This window comes from Amblyraja radiata, chromosome 5 (assembly GCF_010909765.2).
Source record: "Amblyraja radiata isolate CabotCenter1 chromosome 5, sAmbRad1.1.pri, whole genome shotgun sequence".
NCBI classification, from domain to species: Eukaryota; Metazoa; Chordata; class Chondrichthyes; order Rajiformes; family Rajidae; genus Amblyraja; species Amblyraja radiata.
The window spans coordinates 24,683,237-24,706,791 of NC_045960.1; the positions used below are offsets into that span (position 1 = coordinate 24,683,237).

The 23,555-nt window shown below is 42.0% G+C and overlaps 1 protein-coding gene across 2 annotated transcripts in view; it reads right to left on the reverse strand.

Moving 5' to 3' along the window:
- Positions 1 to 277: 277 nt before the first annotated feature.
- LOC116973102 overlaps positions 278 to 23,555 on the reverse strand; it is a 35,730-nt gene continuing 12,452 nt past the window's right edge. For both annotated transcript variants that reach the window (XM_033020797.1, XM_033020798.1), the window contains exons 3-7: positions 10,899 to 10,988; positions 8,686 to 8,768; positions 7,129 to 7,292; positions 6,208 to 6,318; positions 278 to 2,397 (exon numbers count right to left, since the gene is read on the reverse strand). In XM_033020797.1, coding sequence (XP_032876688.1) covers positions 2,302 to 2,397; positions 6,208 to 6,318; positions 7,129 to 7,292; positions 8,686 to 8,768; positions 10,899 to 10,988 — 544 coding nt within the window. In that variant the 3' untranslated portion in view covers positions 278 to 2,301. The remainder of the gene's footprint in view (positions 2,398 to 6,207; positions 6,319 to 7,128; positions 7,293 to 8,685; positions 8,769 to 10,898; positions 10,989 to 23,555) is intronic.

Consider the following 23,555-nt stretch of genomic DNA (forward strand, 5'->3'; position numbering starts at 1 on the left):
TCTGATGGATTACCGCAGTGACTGTGGACTGTTCTAATCAGAAACATAGCTCACATGAAACCAGAAATAATGAAATGGAGTTATGAACAATCTGCATAACGAGAGCAGCGCCTTCAGTTTCGCAACTTCTTTCCATCGTTAAAGGCTATTCAATCGAACCCAGCAGCATAAAAGTTGTCAAATATTCCACACCTTCCACCACCACATCCCTATAATGTTTTGAATCATTCCATCTTACAGTCCACTGAACATGCAAAATAAATGACATATTAATAGATAGCGTTGACATTCCCTTTATTCACAGAAATTCATGAAGAGAATTTAAAAAAATCTAATAATGCTTAATGCAATACTTAGCAAACACACGACTTAGAACCTAAATCTTTGATTTAAATGAATAGTGATAGAAAAGCAGTGGAATGGAATTTATGCTTTTTTTAAATAATAAACTATTTTACTGTTTTATGTTCGGTTCGAAGAATCATTTAGGAGGAAGAAAACACATTTCTCAGCATATCAAGTATATAGTCCATTAAGTCAATTTGCTTGCCGTATGTGAATCATAATCATTGCACATTTTAAAGATGCAAATTAAATCAGCTTTCATTTGAATATGCTGGTGTATTGCTCTGGCATATTTGCATCTTCATTAGCCGTCCAAGATGGTCACTGAAGTGGATCTGCAATCACACATTATAATCGCTCCACACTGTTAATCCTCTACTACTACTGATTCTCTTATCATGTTTCTACACTGTGAATGGCTCGATTGTAATTACTGGTCACTGGTTCCTGCTGACTGGTTAGCATGCAACAAAAAGCTTTTTACTGTGCACATGGCAACAAACTAAACTGTAAACATGATTAGTGCAGATGTTAAGGTTATGGGGAGAAGGCAGGAGAATGGGGTGTGGAGGGAGAGATAGATCAGCCATGATTGAATGGCGGAGTAGACTTGATGGAAGGAATGGCCTAATTCTACTCCTATGACTGATGAAGATACATGGCAACAAACCAAACAACTGAAAACATGATATTGGAAAAAGCATTTAAATGCAAACAATATACAACTTTAAAAAGTTCCTAAGAAATAGGAATAGAAGTGGATTCAAATCCCTATGTTTATTCATCTCCCTATTCTCTTGGCTGGGAAGAGAAATATCTAGAGGACAATTGTTCCACTAGCTTTCTTGTACACCTTCTGACATCCAAGTGATTGTAATACTAGCAGTAAAATAAAGGTACAAAGGTGGCTGGGTTTTCATCCGGGTGCTCCACTTTCCTCCCACATCCCATACGACATGCAAGTTTGTAGTTTAATTAGCCTCTGTAAATTGTCCCTAGTGTGCAATGAGTTGGATGCGAATGTGGGATAAAGTAGAACTAGTGATGCTTGGCATAGGCTCAGTGGGCCAAAGGGCCCGTTTCAATTCTGTATCTTTCAACCTACCAAAATTAAAGGAAACATGAAAACTCATGGTTTTCATTATATTATAGCACGAGGTCAAAGTTCAACCCATGTGTATTATTAGAAAGCAATGAAGATTATACCTTGGATTATTTCTCATTTAAGAGTGAGAAGGGCTGCACGTGACACACTGGGTTCGACCCTGACTGCAGGTGCTGTCTGTACGGAGTTTGTATGTTCTCTATGTGATCTCATGAGTTTTCTGCGGGTGCTCCAGTTTCCTCCCACACTCCAAAGCCATTCAGGTTTGTGGTTTAATTGGTTTTGGTAAAATTGTAAATTATCCCTAGGGTGTAGGATAGTGCGAGAGTATGGGGTGATCGCTGGTCGACACAGACTCGGTGGGCTGAAGGGTCTGTTACTGTGTTGTCTCTCTAAACTCTAAAAAGAACACCAAATGTTCTAAATATCATGTTAATATTCTGTGAGTTCCTACTTCACCTGTCCTTCTAATTATTTTTTTAAACTGCGATGCCAGTAAATATTGAAGGTTGGGCATGATACCACTTTTCTGCTAGTACGAATATTGTATCAATGTGCCAGAAATGTCTGATGAGTTTATTCACCAAGCTGCTAACATATTAAAGAATTTATCTAAAGAACTATAGAAACATATTTTTGATTATCATATAGAGAATGAATCAAATTGCATTTATTTGACCTTCCAAATGAAAATACCGACAGACCTGTTATGGTAACAGTTTAAAACTTTCAATAGATGCCCTTCTATTTTAAGTACATCACTAATTCAAGAGCTTAATGAGCGTAAAAGCTTCTCATTAATTCTCCTTTGGCGAATTGCTTTCCCTGCACCATTGGAAGTTGACCTCCATTCAGTCGTGTGGGTAGACTTGCTTCAGCCATGGCATCATCATGTATCGGTCTCCATCGAATGAGCTGAAGAAAGAATTCAACATGGGATGGTACACCTAGAAGTAACAATGAGTAGAGATTAGCACCAACAGCTTGCAAGGGACCTTCCACAACAAATTACAACGTTCCTCAAGGGATGGTGATGGAGGCATATACAATAGTTGCATTTAAGACCAAAAGACATGGGAGCAGAATTGGGCCATTTGGCCCATCAAGTCTACCCCGCCATTCAATCGTGACTGATCTATTTTTCCCACTCAACCCCACTCTCCAACCTTCTCCCCATAACCTATGGTGCCCTTACCAATCCAGAACCTATCAATCTCTGCTTTAAAAATGCTCATAAACAATCCCTCGTTTAAACCGTCTACTTTAGATAAGGCTTTTGCACAATGGAAACACTCAGGAATTAAAACGGTGGGAGATCTCCACGAGAAGGGGATTTTCCTCTTGTTTCAAGAACTACAGGAGAGATATCGTTTGAAGGCAAGCAATCTTTTTAGATATCTTCAAATCCGGGATTATGTGAAAACATATACACAAAACTGTCGTTTTATGGGTCCAGATATACCTGATGATTGTTTGAATAGACATGCCGACACAAGCAAGTTAACATCTTACATTTATAACATTCTTTTAAATGCGCATACCCCATCTTCTGAGATGTATAGGCGAGCATGGGAAGACGAGTTGGGTTTATTAATTTTAAAGGATATCTGGGAGGAAAGCCTACTATACATACACTACTGCTCTCTCAATGTCAGGCACTCCCTGATACAATTTAAAATACTGCAAAAGCTTTACTACTCAAAGACTAAATTGAATAAGATCTTCCCAACCGTCTCCCCTATTTATGATAAATGCCACCTCCAAGAAGCAACTTTCAGAAGAAACCCATTCCTTTGCTTCCTGTATAAAGACACAAAACTTCTGGAGGGGAATATTTGATATCTTCTCTAAAATACTTAAAATTAAACTGGAATCAGAGGCCTGCTCTAAGCTAACGATATTTTAAAGACGTTTCCTTGACTACGGCCTAATAACTGCGAAAAAACTCATACTCAAATTTTGGAAAAAAATAAAACTGCTGGGTTGTAAGCTGCCCAAGCGAAATATGAGGTACAGTTCCTCCAATAGGCACATGGATATGCAGGGAATGATGGGTTATGGAACACGTGCAGGCTGAGAAGATTAGTTGGGGATATTGTGGGCCGGTTCCTGTGCTGTCCTGTCCCTGTGGGAACATAGGAGGGTAACTAACAGCTTCCGCTCATGGTCCATTAGCACCTATATTTGTGTGGTTGGCGATTGAAGGCCACAGTTGTGGTGCTCTGTAGTTGAATACATGCTACCCAAGCCCGCATTTGACAAATGAGAATTTACGTGGGGCACACTACTAATATCTCCCAGGACGTGAGGCCAGCGCTTCCAGGGCAGGAAGAGATGAAAACTAGTGGAAGAAAGAAAGCATCAGAATGAAGTTTAAAACTGAAAGGTAAATTATTTATATAATTTACAGATTGCAGATTATAAGACTCTTCCACAACTTAGTTACATTTAAAAAAATTGACATGCATATTTGCTGAAGCATTTTTGTGAATGTTCTTTGCTTTTTCTTAAATTGGAAAGGTGACACGGTGGCTCGGTTGCTGCCTTACAGCGCCAGAGACCCAGGTTCAATCCTGGCTATGGGTGCCATCTTTACGGAGCTTGTACGTTCTCCCTGTGACCACGTAGGTTTTCTCTGAGAACTTTTGGTTTGCTCCCACACTCCAAAGACAAACAGGTTTGTAGGTTAATTGGCTTGATATAAATGTAAAAATTATCCTAAGTGTAGGATAGTGTTGATGAGCAGGAATCACTGGTTGGTGCTGACTCGGTGGGCCGAAGGGCCCGTTTCTGTGTTGTATCTCTAAACTCTAATCTAACCTAAAATGAGCATTATCTTTTACTTCAGCGATTATCCCCCTTCTCCCCATTTTTATTAGAACAGTGCACATCGAGCCTAAATGTGGAAAATGGCATGGGTATAGACCAACATTTAATTTGGAACCTTTACATTACATTAAATTACTACATCTCTACATTAAAAAAGACTGGTCTGCCCCAACAGCTGCTGACAACGTTCTACCGCTGCACCACAGAGAGCATACTAACGTATGGCATCTCTGTGTGGTATCTCAGCTGCACGGAGGCGGAGAGGAGAGCTCTTCAGCGCGTCGTCAACAGAGCGCAGAGCATCATCGGGACAGAGCTACCAGCCTTGGAGGGCATCTACCACACGCGGTGCCTCAGGAAGGCCCTCAGCATCCATAAGGACTCATCACACCCCTGCCACGGTCTGTTTCAACTACTTCCCTCCGGCAGACGTTACAAGGCCTTCTACGCCCGAACCTCCAGACTCAGGAACAGTTTCATCCCAAGAGCTATAGCGGCTCTGAACCGGCCCTAATGAGTGCCCCCCCCCACCCACCCCCTTTGGACAGTCTCCCTCAGATGGTCACGTCAATCAATTCAGCTTGTTTATTTATGTATTGTATTTATTTACCTTTCTTGTACATCAGTGGAGCTGCACACTAAATCTCGTTGCACTGACGTGCAATGACAATAAAAGATATATTATTATTATTATTATTAAACAAGTGTTTACTTCAACAGTTGAGAAGTGAAATAACTCCTTTCCTGGTGGTCGGCCAGTTTTCTTTATTACCTCCCAACACATGAAGGAAGATTTTCTCAGAATCTTCTTCAATATGGAAATTTATTTGATGAAGCTCACTCCAATTAAATGTTAATAAAAACTCTCAAGATCATGATGAGAGTTGGCAATTAATAATGAAGCCGTAATCCCACACGGGGTCTAGAACGTACAGTTATTCAAAGGTATCAAAGGTATTTTATTAGTCACATTCACATACACCCAGGTGTAGTGAAGTGAAATGCTTTTTGCCATTTTGCAGCACACAAAAAAAGAATACAGACATAACACCAATGAGAGTCTTAAACACATAGAACATCCCCCCACAATGGCTCCCACCATGAGGGAAGGCACAAAGTCCAGTCCCCAACCCCAGTTCACCCATAGTCGGGCCTATTGAGGCCTCCACAGTTGCCTCTACGGAGGCCCGATGTTCCAGGCCGTTCTCGCCGGGTGATGTTGCTCCGGCGTCGGGAGAGTCCTCCCAGCGGCCTGGGAACCCTGGAACTGCCGCTTCCGCACTGGAGGCCGCGGCTTCAGAAGCCAACAAGGCCGCGCCGGTTGGAGCTCCACAACTGGCGATCTCATCTAGAGATCCCAGGCTCCCGATGTAAAGTTCAGCGCTGCCGCCCGCAGCTGGCCGCTCCACAGACCCGCAGCTCCGCGATGTTTTACCCGGCGGTCTCAGCTCACCGGAGCTCCAGCGCGGCGACCCGGGCAAGGCATCGCCCGCTCCGCGATAGCGCTCCAGCGCTGTGCCGCCGCCGAAGCCGAGGTTCTGGGCGGTCCCCCGACAGGAAACGCCGCTCCAGGCCCGCTGGTAGGCCGCGAGGACGGGTCGAAGCCGCCTCTCCGGCCAGGTAGGGACCCTGAAAGGTAGTTTCCCCTTTCCTCCCCCCCCCCCCCCCACCCACCCACCACATAAAAAAAGTCTAGACCTCCAAACAAAACACTTAACTAACTAAAATTTAAAAAAAAAAGACGAAGAGACAGACAGCTGCTGGCTGGGCAGCCATGTACAGGACAGCGCCCCCCATTAATTGTTAAGGACAGACTAACTGGAGTTTTGAACTGGAGAAAAATAATCCAGTGCAATTCTCCCTCAACTTGCTTCTTGTACCTAATTTTGTCCTCAAATGTATTCCCACCCCCACAATCAAATACATACCTGTATACTTGTCAATATGGCAATATCCTCTTCTGGAATATAGGCTGATGTTGAGCTTGTTCCATCATTTGTGTGAACAAGAACCTTATAATGAGGAGTGTATCTCAAATTCTGCGGACACAAATCTATCGATCAGTTTATTCAAAATTAACGTACAATCCAATTTTCTGTGTCAAAAGTATCAGCAGAATATAACCAGTAAATTCTTCCATAGTTTTTAAACTATTACTTCCTCCATTCTCCTCCAAAAATACGCCTAAAGCAAAATATATATCAGAACATGATGCCTCAAACTACATTTTCATTTGAAAACATCTCTGTTTGACAAATGATACACTGCTGTCTGCACGCTCACACTGTCTCAGGAAGTACATAGCCAGTAAAAGTGACTATCTCAAATTCAAATTTGAGTTGTATCTAAAAGGTTAAGATAAAACATCTGAAAAGTTAAACTAAATTATATTTGCAATTCTTTTTATCGTACGCGCAGCTTTTCTGCTGTGAATTTGTATTGTCTCAGCAGAGAGAAATGCTAAGGGTCGGCACGGTTGCGCAGCAGTAAAGTTGCTGCCTTACAGCGCCAGAGACCTGGGTTCGATCCCGACTACTGGTGCGGTCTGTACAGAGTTTGTAAGCTCTCCCCGTGACCTGCGTGGGTTTTCTCCGGGAGCTCCGGTTTCCTCCCACACTCCAAAGACGTACAGGTTTGTAGGCCAATTGGCTTTGGTAAAATTGTAAATGGTCCGTAGTGTGTGTAGGATAGAGTTAGTGTATGGGGATCGCTGGTCAGTGTGGACTTGGTGGCCCGAGGGGCCTGTTTCCAAACTGCATCTCGAAACTAAAAAAAACTAAGCTAAAATGAGTTCTCTCAACTAATGACAGCACGTTCAACACCCTTCTTTTGATCATCACTCATATTACCTGGAGGTCACCATGATATCTTTCATGAAGCCACTCATCTGGGGCATTGGCGTATTCATCCCATCCGATTATCACACCGAGGTATCCTTCATGCTTGTGTCTGAAGACCTGCCCCACTCTGTATTTGACGGGGGGCGACCTTGGAGACCGAGGCTCCAATGAGCCTAATAAAATGTGGAAAATGGCATGTTTAACAAGTATACACCAACATTTAATTTGAAGTCTGTGATCAAAATCTTGGTGCAAGTTCATTGTCCTTAAACACATTTTTATTACAAATAATTGTCTTAGATTCTTCTGATGAAATATTATTAAAACCTGTAATTTGGAGACAAAACTAATCTTACCAATTTGATCTGGATCTCATTCCTAGCCTCAGAGTTAAATGAAAAGCATGTTCAGTACCATGAACCTGATATTATCAGTTCACCATTTTCCAAATGGTCTTGTAAATAAACTTGGTAGCTACAGTCATTCATAATTGTCATCCACTTGTTCATTTCAATGTGAAAACTGTAGTATTTCTCTAATTCTATGCTCTCTGATGAGGCCAGTGTGTCATGGGATCATAATAGATTATAGAGCTGTACAGTACAAGAACAGGCCCTTTAGCCAACAATGTCTGTGCTGAACATATTGCCAAGACCAACTCATACCTGCTTGCACAGAATCCATATCTCTCCATTCCCCATTATTCACAATCCATATCTCTCAATGTCCTACTATCCAAGAGTCTCTTAAATGCCACAATCATATCTGCCTCATATCTCCTTTAAACCTTTCTCCTCTCACCTTAAAGCTATGCCCTCTCGTATTTGAACGCCCTCTCGTCTTTGAATACTACATGGTGGTTTGGAAGCATGACAGAGAAAGAAAAAAAAGCAAAAAGCAAACTACTGGAGGAAATTAGTGAGGCAGGCAGAATCCAAGGAAGGAAATGGACAGAACAAGCCTCTGGGTCGGGACCATTTTATCAGTCTTAAGAAGCATCCATGCCCAAAAGGTCATCTGCCCAATTTCCCTCCACATACACTGCCCAACCTGTTGGGTTCCTCGAGCAGTTTGATTTTTTGTTCAAGATTATAGCAGCTACATTCTCTTGTGTCAACAGTGAAAGGACACTCCAACATCAAAGAGGAGGCACACCAGTATAAATTAAAGTCAAAGGAAGCTTGGAGATTTACATGTAGGAAGGAACTGCAGGTTTATACTGAAGATCACCACAAAATGCTGGTCTGAAGAAAGGTTCCAACCAGAAATGTCACCTATTCCTGATCTCCAAAGATGCTGCCTGACCCGCTGAGATACACCAGCATTTAGTGTCTATATATGGAGATTTGAGGTTCATTTTATGCCTTGTAACGCGAGGGTGAACATCCAGTTTAAATACTGCATACAAACAGCAATGAAAATAGAGCACAGCAAAAACAACTGAAGAAAGTTAGGTGTTTTTATTATGGGAAAAGCAATAATTAGGATCTATGGATGAGTAAAATATGTAGGTGAATTCTAAACTCAGATAAATAATCATTTAGTTTCTGGTCCTCTACGTGATACCTGCAAAGTATCCATCCTTTTCTTTTAATAACAAGACTTCAACAGCTGGGGACTCGCCAAGAGGGTCTTCGTTTTGAACAGATCTGCAGAACATCAGAAAACACATGACATTTTCACACAAACTATTACCAAATCCATAAAAGCACATGCACCTGGAAGATTTTTTTAACTTGGATATTTTTAAGGCGTAGATTGACACATTCTTGATTTGCAAGGATGTCAGGGGTTATGGGGAGAAGGCAGGAGAATGGGGTTGAGAGGAAAAGATAGATCAACCATTATTGAACGGCGGAGTAGACTCGATGGGCCGAATGGCCTAATTCTGCGCCTATAACTTATGAAGAGCAAAACATGTTCATTTCCCAACTCGCAGGGAAAACTACATCCTAGGTTTTCCAAGAAGAAAGAAAGTTGCCACAGGTTTGTGGTTCAGTATTCTACTGCTCAGTTTACCAAAAACCCCCCACAAAGTGCAGCAGCAACTCAGCATGTGAGGCAGCATCTCTGGAAGGAATGAATAGGCATTGTTCCATGTCAGGGCCTACTATTTGGTTTAGTTATTTTCCTTTTGAGGCGAGTTTTCTTTCACTGTTGACCCAAAACGTCACCCATCTTTTTTCTCCAGAGACGTTGCCTGAGCCGCTGAGTTACTCCGACACTTCGCATCAACACTTCTTTACTTGGAATTTGCAGATCAGATAATTTAAGGAGCACAATTAAAGATTACCCAGGTAAGCAACAAGTAATTCTTAAATTGCACAAATGAGTACTGAGGTTTTATGGGGAGATGTAGCTATAAAGTAAATGAGAAGTTGTGCACTATATCACTACCGGAATTGAACTCAAATTGAGAAAAATAATCTGGCACATGTCCAGTCCTCCTAAGTCACAAATCGTCTTATCCTCACTAACCTGTATTGGCTCTCTCTAAAAATACACTTAACCCAGAATCCTTGGACTTATCGTTAAAGGACATAATCCTACAAGATGAAAAAAAAAATTGGAAGCATATAATGCAGAAACTGGAGTGATAAAAGAAGCATCAATAACCAAAACTCATTTTTATTGCATTTGTGACATTGAAGAATATTCCAGGATGTTTTCTGCCAGGCTTTATCTTGGAGACCAAATAATTTGTGAACAAGATGAGTGGGAATTTTTTTTTAAAGGTGGAAAATGGGAACGAGGAGATTTTCGAAGGGAATTGCAGAAAGTAGGACCCAAACAGTTACAGAAAAACAACATTTGTTGTTTTCATGACAAATGGTTTGTAACGAGCTGCCGGAGGAGGTAGTTGAGGCAGGTACTATTGCAACGTTTAAGAAGCAATTAGACAGGTACATGGATAGAACAGGTTTAGTGATATGGGCCAAACGCAGGCAAGTGGAACTAGTGTAGATGGGACATGTTGGTCGCTGTGGGCAAGTTGGGGTGAAGAGCCAGTTTCCACACTGTATCACTCTATGACACTTGATTCAGATGGATGGACATTAGGTGGATGAATGTGAATCCACAACTGAAATTAGTTTAGTTTACTGATACAGCGTGGAAGCATGCCATTCGGCCCATTGAGTCTGCACTAACTAGCGATAACCTATACAATAGTTCTATCCTGTGCAGGAGAGAAAATTTACAGAAGCCAATTAACCTACAAACCTGCACGTCTTTGGAGTGTGGGAGGAAACCGGAGCACCCTGTGAAAATCCACACGGTCACAGGAAGAACAAACTCCGTAGACAAGCACTCGTGGTCAGGATCGAACCCGGGTCTTTGGTGCTGTGAGGTAGCAATTCTACCTCTGCACCACTGAGAAGCCCTTTAAGTACTATTAGAAATTGGGTGGGATCAGATTATGAATAGATGCAAAGTTGAGAGCAAATTACCGAATTTGAACTCCCAACAATCAACAGTCTTAAAAAAAATACAAATTTGCCGGTTCCTAGTTCACCTAAAGTGGTATCACTGATGGTTATTGAGTTTGCCTGCCTTTATTTTAACAGTCATACTAATTTTGACATACGAGTAGTTTCCCCAGACAGTGAATTTAAGCCATAAAGTGAATGCTTTTACAGTGCGACATGGAGCCAGTAATAGATGGTCCCAAGGTTCGATGTACACAAATTAACCTCCTGCACAACTTTCAGAATTATCGGCCACATTTATCATGAACAACTGTTAGGACTTGATGCCAGTTGAGTGGATCAATAACTTACCTCCCCTTCAAACTCCATTCTTTTAACCAGTCCTTCCAAGCTTGCAAAGTTAAGTAAGATTTTCTGAATTGATTCCAATTATTGATTAACCTTTAAGAAATGGAAGTAGAAACATTCAATGTATTGGGACGTGGAAATAAATGGACAAACCCTTTACAAGAAACAAAGTAAATGCCTTTGCCAAACTTTGCAAATAATGCCCGATATTTTTGAAATGCTTATCCACCTATAATGCAATAATGTCGTTTAGTTTATTTTATTTTAGAGACACAGCGTGGAACCAGGTCCTTCAGTCCACTGAATCAACGCAAAACAGTGATTCCCGTACACTCACACTATCATACACACACAAGGGATAACTTACAAACATACCAAGCCAAGCACAAACCTGTGTGTTTTTGGAGTGTGGGAGGAAATGGGAGCTACTGGAAAAAAACCCATGCAGGTCACGGGGAGAACGTACAAACTCTGTACAGACAAGCACCCATAGTCAGGATTGAACACGGGTCTCTGGCGCTGTAAGGCAGTAACTCCACCGTTGCGTCACCGTGCAACCCCTCCATTTTCAGTAATTTATTGATTGAATGAGAAATGGAGCAGAAATCCAAGAAATGTCAGAAATTTGGGAGTGGAGTGAGGTCAGCAGCGAAGGTGATAAAATTGACGAGTTCAGCAATAAGTGTAGGAAGCAGCACCAATGCAGTCATCATTGCAATGGAGAAAGAGTTGGCTAGTGGTACCACAGAAGGTTTAGAATAGGGACCGCTCCGCAGAGCGAACGAAAATGCAGGTGCAGCTAGGGCCTATGTGAGTGCCCACCGACACCTTTGAGTCGTAGGAGGTGATGGGAAGGTTAGGCATCTATCGTGAAGATAAGACAATGGGAATTGAATGTTGGAGGGCACATGAGATTACCTCTAGATTCAGGGACAGTTTCTTCCCAGCTGTTATTAGGCAACTGAACCATCCTACCAAAATCTAGAGAGCAGTCCTGAGCTACCTCACTGGAGACCCTCGGACTATGTATGATGGGACTTTATCTAGCACTAAAAGTCATTCACGTCATTCCCTTTAACCTGTATCCGTACAATGTAGATGGCACAATTGTAATCATGTATAGTTTTTCCGCTGACTGGTTAGCACGCGACAAAAGCTTTTCACTGCACCGCGGTACACGTGACGATAAACTAAACTCAACCATTCACCGAGATCTACCAGCAATTTATTTGTCACTCCAGATGCCAGCATCTGCCGCCTCTAGCGTCTCCAGTACAAGATGTTAGCTCACCATCATCTTCTCCAGGGAAAATATGGATGATCAATAAATACAGGCCTTAGCAGCAACAACGGCATCATAATAAATGGATCAGCATATACATGAACAGGTTTTAAACTTAATTTATGCAACTATCTCATTAATTCTCAAAAATGCAATTATTTTCACAATAAAATGGTTTAGTAATTATGAGGTACACTTTGTGATCTTTCTGGTAGGTTCCATAACAATCATGATGCTTGATGTAAATATTCAAGACATGGATGAATGTCAAGAGTTTGTATCCAATAGAACCAGCACCCACATTAAAAACTGCTCCATATAGGTGGAGTGCGGCGGCGCCTAACGGCAGCGGCTCGACTGCAGTCGTCTGTCTTTTTTTAATTTTTGTCTTGTTAAATGCATGTCTTGAGCCTAGTTTTTATTATTTTTTCAGCTGTGTATATGTGGGGGGTGGAGGGGGCGGAATGTGGGAGGAACCGTCAGTCTCTTCCCTGTATGGGGGACCCGACTTTTTCCCTGTCGGGTCTCCGATGACGTTGGGCCCAACATCGTGGAGCCGGCGGCGGCCTCCAACCGTAACTATCCTGAGGGCTCCAGTCGCGGAGCCTGCGGACATGCTTCGCGGAGCTGGCCGTCTTCGGAGTGGGAAGAGCTGTGGTGGCGCACGGCTGCGACCCGACTTCGGAGCTTCGGAGGCTCCGGTCGCAGGCCCGGTGGACAAGAACATCACAGGAGCTCCAGGTCCCCGGTGGGAGACCGCTTTTTGGAGCTCCCGCAACGGCAACTTCTCCCGCTGGAATCGCGGGGTTTAAAGGACACAGATCTGGGGCCTAACATCGCCCCGCGCGGCTTAAATGGCCACGGGATTTACCATCGCCCGCTTTAACATCAGAGCCCCAGTCGCCTCGACATTGCAGTTGGACTGCTGGACCGTGGGAGAAGAACAAAGGGGAGAGATAAGACTTTGCCGTCCATCACAGTGAGGAGGTGTTGGAGTTTCACTGTGATGGATGTTTATGTAAATTGTGTTAAGTGTGGCTCTTGGGTTTTTTTGTAATGTAAAAAACTGTAGAAAATGCAATTTTGTTCAAACCAAGTTGTTTGAATGACAATAAAAGGCATTGTATTCTTCCATTCTATATACATTTGAATTCTTACATAAAAGATGACAGGAAATTCTGCACTCACCAAATTAAGCAATCTATTATTGTTTTTGTACATTTCATGTTAATCGCATTTGGAACCAATGATTAATATGGTTTTGATATATTTCTTTTTCTGATAATTTACTATGATGCCAGACTCACACTTACTAAGATTGAACTTTAAAAACATTCATAATTATACAATGGTTGACATTTAAATCCTTATGGGACTTTCCTTTGGGGTTCATGTTTTAACAACACTAAACAAGGTAATAATTTTGCTTTAGATAGACACAAAGTGCTGGAGTTACTCAGCGGGTCAGGCAGCATTTCTGGAGAAAAAGGATCAGTCGAATCCCGAAACGTCACCTATTCCTTTTCTCCAGAGATATTGCCTGACCCGCTGAGTTACTCCAGCACTTTGTGTCTGTCTTCGGTATAAACCAGCATCTGCAGTTCCTTCAGAGGTCAGTACAACTAAGTTTTTCTGTGACAAGACTTGCACGTTAACTTTCAAAACACAACTATTTATTTTTGAATACATTTAAATGCAGTTCACTCCATCAAGCTTGGAATTAAAATAGGGCAATAAATGAACACAATGATGATAAATTGTCCTGTACTTTTAAACATATTAAAGCGAAGGCAATATTTTTTACTTTATTTATCCAACCATCAGTCTGATAAACAAGAAGAGTATTTTAGCACTGCAGGGGATAAAGGCATCTGGCCACTGTTTGCTGGGCTAGTTCTAAACTAATTACATCTCTCTCCCTTTGGGAAAATAATCTCAATTACACAATTGAATGTTCAAACAAAAAATCCCTGGCTTATTAAAAGACTACAATTGGCTCTTGTGAACTTTCTGGCAAAATGGTACATCTGATTCTGCTAATTCTGACGAAATGTTTAAGAAAGAACTGCAGATGCTGGAAAAAAAATCAAAGGTAGACAAAAATGCTGAAGAAACTCAGCTGGTAAGGCAGCATCTATGGAGTGAAGGAACAGGTGACAAAACTGCTTCTTCTTCTTCTTCTTCTAGCGTATGGCGTGCACAGCCTAAAGTTGTAGGACAACTTGTTCTATTTGATCTTGTTTGATTGTGCACACCAGGTTGATTGCATTCGTCGAAACAGGGCGGACCACGTGAAGGTTACAATCTCCCACCCCACAAAAATGCTGAAGAAGGGTCTCAACCCGAAACGTCACCTATTCCTTCGCTCCATGGATGCAGCCTCACCTGGTGAGTTTCTCCAGCATTTTTGTCTACCTGCTAATTCTGACAGTGTTTGGGGGCTAAAAATAAGGTTAGTTTAGTTTAGATTAGAGATCCAGCACAGAAAAGGCACTTTGGCCCACCGAGTCAGCGCCAATCAGTGGAAGATGTATCTCAACAGTTTTGTAGTTTCATTAATCCTATTGTAGAACGCAGCATTACACTGTATACTGTAGGTCCACCATGGTGGAGCAATGGTAGTTCCTGCCTTACAGCGCCAGAGACCCAGGTTCCATCCCCACTACAGGTGCTGTCTGTACGGAGTTTGGACATTCTCCCTGTGACCTGAATGGGTTTTCTCCGGGACCTCCACAGATATAGAGGTTTGTAGTCTAATTGGCTTGGTATAGATGTAAGTTGTCCCCACTGTGTATACGATAATGTTAATGATCGGGGATCGCTGGTCGGCGTGGATTCAGCTGGTATCAACCAGTGCATTGATTTCTGAGTTGCAAACATTCATTTCAACCAAGAGTCAAGTGTTTTGACTGGGCCAACAAACAACAAATCCACAATTGCTATCATAGGAAATGTTGTTGATCTCTGGATTGGCTTCAACAACACAATGCAATTTGCTGAGTTTGGATTACTAGATTTCCTTGGAGCTTGTCATTCACTAAATGGTTTTAATCCCAGTTGGGCATTCTGCTTGAATAACAGTAATAGCAGCATGTAGAGTGTTGCTTCTCTTGCTGATGCCGGTGAGATTATTTGTTGCTGGTTTTGAGTGAATACAATTTGGTGGCGCAATGTTACAGCTGGTAGTGCTGCTGTCACACAGGGCCAGAGACCCGGCTTCCATCCTGACCTCGTGCCCTGTCTGCGTGGTGTTTGCATGTTCTCCCTGTGACCGTGTGGGTTTTCTCCGGGTGCTCCAGTTTCCTCCAACGTCCCAAAGATGTGCGGGTTTGTAGGTTAATTGGCCTCTGTGAATTGCCCCAAGCGTGCAGAGTTGGTGAGAAAGTGGGATCGAGTGGCTCACTCAATTGAACTTGACAAGGAGCTTATTAACTTTCATTCAAGAACAGAATCATTCACATTTTACAGCAAGTAATCTCAGTTATGTACTACCTTGATTATTGTTTCATTCTCTTCTTCCCTAATGTGAAGAAACACACTTGATTCATTTACCACATTTTGCTGTGAAGTCAAATGTCTGGTTGTTACAACCTTAACATCCAATTCGTCACTGAGTAGATCATAAATATCCTGCAATTCTTCATCCAATGTCGCTTGTCCATTTCTCTCCACAGATGCAGCCTGACCCGTTGAGTTCCTCCAGCACTTAGGTTTTCAGACAACACCACAGTTCCTCCTTGCAATACAGTGTTTGTAGATCTTACCTGTATGGAAAGAGCTGCCGCAGGAGGTACCTGAGATAGGGACTATCGCAACGTTTAAGAAGCAATTAGACAGGTACATGGATAGAACAGGTTTGGAAGGATATGGGCCAAACGCTGACAAGTGGGACTAGTGTGAATGGGACATGTTGGTTGGTTTGGCGAGTTGGATCGAAGGGCCTGTTTCCAAACTGTGCCCTTCTGTACCAGTTATCCACATGTTCAGGAATCCTCTGGAGTTAAGTATTACTATGTAATTGAACTATTATACTTCCTGTACATTCACAACGATACGCTGAAATTCTGGTCTTACTCCATTGACAAGTTTGCAGAAGACAACACTGTAGTGTGCCAGGAAGGGGATAGAACAAGAAGAAGTCAACATCAATGGTCGACAGCTTCAAGTTCCCAGGTCTAAATATGACCAACAATTTGTCCTGGACCAACCTCCATGAAGCTACAGCCAAGAAAGCACACCAACACCTCGACATCCTCAGAAGACGAAAGAGTCTCTTGCCCATAGTAGGGGAATCGAGAACCAGAGGACATAGGTTTAAGGTGAGGGGGAAAAGATTTAATAGGAACCCGAGGGGCCACCTTTTCATGCAAAGGGTGGTGGTGTATGAAACAAGTTGCCGGAGGAGGTTGTTGAGGCAGGTACTATCGCAACATTTAAGCAACATTGAGACAGGTACATGGACAGGACAGGTTTAGAGGGATATGGCAGGTGGGACTAGTGTAGATGGAACATGTTGGCTTGGGTGGGCAATTTGGGCCAACGGGCCTGTTTGCACGCTGAGTGACTGTGACATTTAGACATCATGTCTCAAACAACTATTACCAACCTTTCCCGAGGCATTACAGAAAGCAACCTGTGAGTGTGCTTCACAGCTTGGTTTGCCAACAACTCTGCCCAAGAATGCAAGAAATTGCAGTGTTGTGCATAGATCGCAGTTCAACCCAAACTTCTCCCCTTTGACACCATCTACACTGTACGCTGCTTCACAAAAGCAGCCTCCATAAACAAGGACCGTTTCATCTCAGTCATTCCCTTTTCTCCCCACTCCTGGCAGGTAGAAGTTGCTAAAGCTTCAAACATGTACCCCCAGATTCAGGAACAGCCTCTTCCCCACTGCTATCATACTGAATAAACTAAGGGTGTAATCCCCAACTCCTGACCACCCTTGCCCTTTAACTGCACTATCTCTGTAATTGTAACTCCATGATGTTGTAACATTATATTCTGCACTCTGGGATTTTTCTCTTTTATATTATTGTGTATGGCTCGATTGCACTCGTATATAGGATGATTTGACCACATAGCAGACAAACAATGTTCCTGTGTTGCACTGTTCACCGGTCCATGTACAATTTGGTAAAACAATGTTCAATTTGAAACCAGGGTCTTGAGCTGCAATAAAGCTAACCGTGGAGGTCTGCAATGGCTAGCATGAATCACAGAATCAGATTAAAAGATTTACCAGCAGCAGAATAAATGGCAGGCACTTGAAAGTAAGTTTAAAATTATTGGTAAATGTACAGTCTGTTGAGCAGTAAACACTCCATAAGAAATGTGATCCCCCTGTAACTAACTAAGCTTGAAAAGAGTAGTTTAGATCAGTGGCGGACTGGGTCTAAAAATATTGGTTGCCAGGAGACAAAGGGGGCCCACTTCATCAGGGGCCCACTTGCCATTGGGCAAGCTGACACCCTGGCCAGTCCGCCACTGGTTTAGATTAAAAGAGGCTTACAACATTGATGAGAATACTGAACTTGACCATCAGGAACATTTTAGAAAGCATCATGGAGTGATACAGCGTGGAAACAGGCCCTTTGGTTCAACTTGGCCACACGGCAGCACTACAGCTACATGAGCTATACTAGTCCCTCCTGCCTGCGTTTGGTCCACATACCTCTAAACCTGTCCTATTCATGCACCTGTTTAAATGTTTCTTAAACGTTCCGATAGTTCCTGCCTCAACGGCCTCCTCCGGCAGCTTGTTCCATACACCCACCACCCTTTGCATGAAAAAGTTACAATGAAATAAAATGAAATTATTAACCAAAAGGCTGATTATGAGTTTAAATCAGCACAAATTTTAAGAAGTGTATCATTTTACATAACTGTAAAAACAAGATTATGGCAAATATGCTAGATAACAGTATCAGAAATATATAGAAACAAAGAGCTGCAGATGTTGGTTTATACCAAAGATAGACACAGTGCTGAATTAACTCAGTGGGTCAGGCAGCATCTCTGGAGAAAAAGGATGGGTGATGTTTCGGGAAGAGACCCCACCCAAAATGTTACCCATCCTTTTTCTCCAGACATGCTGCCTGACCCGCTGAGTTAGTTCAGCACTTTGTGTCTATCTTTAGCATCAGAACTATAAAGGGGAATGAAGAAAAGGCCGAGGCAGTAAACAAACACAGTGTGCCCATTTTCACTTCAGAAGAGATAATAAATAAGACATAAATACAGGGGAACCAAAGATCACTTGTAGAAGTCAAATATGATCGGTCAGAGTCACTCTGGTTTTATGAATAGAAAATTGTATTCAACAAAATTAATTTCACCGAGGATGTAACCAAGAAGAAATCAGGTGATGCAATTTTATTGGATTGTCATTGGGTAATTAATATAGTACCATACAACAGTTTACATAAAAGTAAATAAGATTGGTGGTAATATTAACATGGATAGAGGAATCACATTCTCCCTACAAGATGGTGGCAGTACTCCAACCATGACATAACCAATGTATTCAAAATTGTATTATACCCTCCCTGCTCTTATAGTTTATACCCCGACGAATAAAGGCAAATATCTCACATGCTCTCATCACATTAGCTTCCTGTGCTGCCAGCTTCAGAAATCCCTGGACTTGTTTTGTTCAGTTTAGTTTATTGTCACGTGTACCGAGGTACAGTGAAAAGTTTTTTTTGCGTGCTAACCAGTCAGTGGAAAGACTATACATGATTACAATCGAGCCATCCACAGTTGGCCTTTATAACAAGAGGAGTTGAGTATAGGAGCAAAGAGGTCCTTCTGCAGTTGTATAGGGCCCTAGTGAGACCACACCTGGAGTATTGTGTGCAGTTTTGTTCCCCTAAATTGAGGAAGGGCATTCTTGCTATTGAGGGAGTGGGGTTTACAAGGTTAATTCCCGGGATGGCGGGACTGTCATATGCTGAGAGAATGGAACGGCTTGGCTTGTATACTCTGGATGAGAGGGATCTTATTGAAACATGTAAGATTATTAAGGTTTTGTACACACGAGAGGCAGGAAACATGTTCCCAATGTTGGGGGAGTCCAGAACCAGGGGCCCCAGTTTAAGAATAATGGGTAAGCCATTTAGAACGGAGACAAGGAAACACTTTTTCTCACAAAGAGTTGTGAGTTGTGAGTGTGGAATTTTCTGCCTCGGCGGTGGAGGCCATTTCTCTGGATACTTTCAAGAGAGAGCTCTTAAAGATAGCGGAGTAAGGGGATATGGGGAGAAGGCAGGAACGAGGTACTGAGTGGGGATGATCAGCCATGATCACATTGAATGGTGGTGCTGGATCGAAGGGCCAAATGGCCTACTCCTGCACCTATTGTCTATTGTATATTGTCTATTTGGACCATATCCCTTTAGACTTTTCCTATCCATGTACCTGTCCAAATGTATTTTAAATGTTGTTAGAACAGCTGCCTCAACTACCTCCACTGAACCAACATTGTTCAGCTCTCATATAATCATCTAATTTTGCAAGGTGGTCAAAAGGGATTTCCCCCCCAATATATTTTGGTGCTTCAGGCCGTGGAGGATATCTGCAGCATCTGTAAATCAGACAAACCACAGCTTCTCTCCAACCATCCCCACTGACACGCAGACTGAAAGAACAGGAAGCAAAAGTAAGAAAATGTATATGTCATTTAAATAATGTAAACAGGCAAAATAAAGACCAGGAAACACTGGTGCAATGAAGGGAGATAAATAAATGAGAAACAGAAAGCGTGAAAAATATATTTTTAAAGATCCGGAATATAGGAGGGTTAGAGTCATAGAGTTATACAGCACAGAAACAGGCTCTTCAACCCAACGTCCATCCTGACCAAGGTGCCCCAACTTATCCAGTCCCATTAGCCTCTAAACCTTCCCTCTCCATGTATCTGTCCTAGTGTATTTTAAATGTTTTATTGTACCTGCCTCAACTACCTCCTCTGGCAGCTTGTTCCATTTACCTACCACCCTCTCAGCGTAGTAACAGGCCCTTCGGCCCAACTTGCCACACTGACCAACATGTCCCATCTACATGAGTCCCACTTAGCTGCGTTTGCTCCATATCCCTCTAAACCTGTCCTATCCATGTACCGGTCTAATTGTTTCTTGAAAGTTGCAATAGCACCCGTCTCAACTACCTCCTCCGGCAACTCTTTCCATACATCCACCACCCTTTGTGTGAAAAAGTTACCCCTCTGGTTCCCCCCTCACCTTAATTCTATATCCTCTGGTTCTCGATTCCCCGACTCTAGAGACTATGTGTGTCTACCCGATCTATTCTTCCCATGTTGATACTAACATGAGAAGAACTAGATAATTTAATATCAGTAGGTGAAGTGGGCGCATGTGCGCATGTGCGGAGCTCTTCTAGAGTGTGCGCTTGTGCAGGACATTTCCGGAGTGTGCGCATGTGCGAAGTATTTCGGGCGGGGAAAGCCTGCGGAATCAGCCATGTTTGCCAGATGTTTCTGAGTTTATGTATTAAAGAAATAAGTTGCTTAAAGCTTAAATAAAGTTAAGTAAATTTACGAGTAGTGAAAGTTTCATTTGCCTCACAACAATTTAAGCAACTTAATCTTAGAAGTCAAACAGCCCGACTTGGGATGGAGAAACTATTGAAACCACAACGCTTGGATCTGGATCCCAACTCACCTGCTGCTGCAAAGAATTGGAAGCACTGGCTTCGTATACTAAATAACTAATTTGATGAGTGTGGCAATGATGCACCAGACAGACTCAAGACATTAATAAGCTTTGTCTCTTCTGATGTATATGATTACATAGAGGAATGTACAACTTATGATTCTGCTATTGATGTACTAAGCAAACTCTTCGTTAAGACACCCAACGTGATATTCGCTCGACACCTCCTTGCTACTCGGAAACAAAAACCTCGCGAGTCACTTGATTAATTTTTACAAGAACTTCAAAGACTTAGTAAAGACTGTGCCTTCAAAGCAATTACGGCTGATCAATATCGACAGGAAGTTATTCGAGACTCTTATCAATGGTTTGGCATCGCCTTTAATACGACAGAGACTATTAGAACACAAAACCTTGGATTTACAGTCAGCTTACAATCAAGCTTACTCTTTAGACTTGGCTCAGAAAAATTCAGATGCTGATGGCTCATCTAATGTGTATTCTGCTGCAACTACTACAAAAGAATTTCATCCAAGTACTAATATGGAGCAAACGGAAACAATTTCTACTGATAAAGGTGCCCTTGCTGCAGCATATAATTATTCAAAAAGGAACTGTTACTTTTGCGGGGGGTAATATTCATAAGAGAGAGAGTTGCCCTGCTCGAGAGGCAACTTGTAATAGTTGTGGCAAGAAGGGGCATTATTCTAGAGTAGGCAAGTCCAAAGCAACTACTAAAAGTGTGACTGCTGCCATATACACGCCTTCTTTATGTGCAATTACAGCTGCATTTCCTCAGAGCAGCTACAACGGTATCCATCAATGACCATACACTTAATGTACTACTTGATTCTGGCAGTTCAGAAAGTTTTATGTGAACAAGTTGTGTCTCGACTAAATCTAACTATAATTCCTTCAAATAGAGAAATCTCGATGGCTCTGACGACTCTCAATACTCAAATTATAGGATCTTGTATTGTAGACTTTATTCTGAACAAAACTAGCTATGTAAAATTTGTGTAGCGATATAATTCTAGGTCAGGATTTCCAGAAACTGCAAAGATCACTTCAAATAATGTATGAAGGAACTATGCCTGATCTTGTATTGTCAAAGCCACCAGTATTGTGTGGTCTTTCTGCTGCATCTGTTGAATGTCCTTCATTATTCACTAATTTATCCTCCAAGTGCAAGCCAATTGCTACAAAATCAAGACATTTTAGTAAAGATGATAGGAAATTTATCAACACAGAAGTAACTAATCTTTTACAAGAAGGGATTATAGAACCCAGTTCTTCCTCTTGGAGGGCACAAGTTGTTGTGGTTAAGGACCCCTTGGAGAGACATAGAAAGAGACTCTGCATTGATTACTCTCAAACTATAAACCAGTTCACGGAGCTTGATGCATATCCATTACCTCGAATAGAAGAGATTATCAATATATTAGCAAAGTATAAGATATTCTCTACTTTTGACTTAAAAAGTGCTTCCTACCAAATTCCTTTGAAAGAATCAGAGAAGAAATACACTGTGTTTGAAGCAAATGGGAAATTATATCACTACTGCAGAGTTCCTTTTGGGGTAACTAATGGCGTGGCTGTTTTTCAGAGAGAGATGGACAAACTTGTTGAACAGGAAAACCTTAAAGATACTTTCCCTTATCTTGATAATATAACTATTGCAGGAAACGACCAAGCTGAACATGATGAAAATGTACAACGGTTTTTAGATGTTGTACATTCCAAAAATCTAACATTAAATGAGGCTAAGTCAATAACATCAGTATCATCAATTAATATTCTTGGTTATTGGGTTGGAAATGATATAATCAAGCCTGATCCAGAAAGACTCCGCCCACTCCAAGAGATACCTGTTCCAGCAACATTAAACTCTCTACGAAGGGTTCTTGGGATGTTTGCATATTATGCTAAATGGACACCAAATTTTTCTGACAAAATTCAGCCTTTGATTAGAGCAAAATCTTTCCCCCTTGACTCTACAGCAATTGGTGCCTTTACTTCTTTAAAGAAACAATTGGTATCTGCGACATTACACGCCATCGATGAGGATCTCCCCTTTGTTGTTGAATGTGATGCCTCTGATATAGCAGTATCAGCAACATTAAATCAAGGACGACGACCAGTGGCTTTCATGCCTCGTACTCTCCAAGGTAGTGAATTGCACTACCCATCCGTCGAAAAGGAAGCTACAGCAATTATTGAAGCAGTGAGGAAATGGAGTCATTTCCTTGCTCGCCAGCACTTCACTTTGATAACAGATCAGCGTTCAGTAGCTTTTATGCTGGATAATCGGAAACGAACGAAGATTAAAAACAGTAAAATTCATGAATGGAGGATTGAATTATCTGCATCTACTTATTCAATTGAGTACCGCCCTGGTAAGGATAATTTTTATCCGGTTACATTAACTCGAGCATTTTGTGCCTCTGTTCATTCTTCTGCACTCACTGATCTTCACAATGGGCTGTGTCATCCTGGAGTCACTCGTTTGTTACACTATGTTCGTTCCAAAAACTTACCTTTCTCTACAGAAGATGTGAAGATGACGTGTGCTTCATGTAGAATCTGTGCTGAATTAAAACCAAGGTTCTTCCGTCCTGAAGAAGGAAGATTGATCAAAGCTACTCAACCTATGGAACGTTTGAGTATTGACTTCAAAGGGCCTTTACCATCCTCCTCTCGAAATGT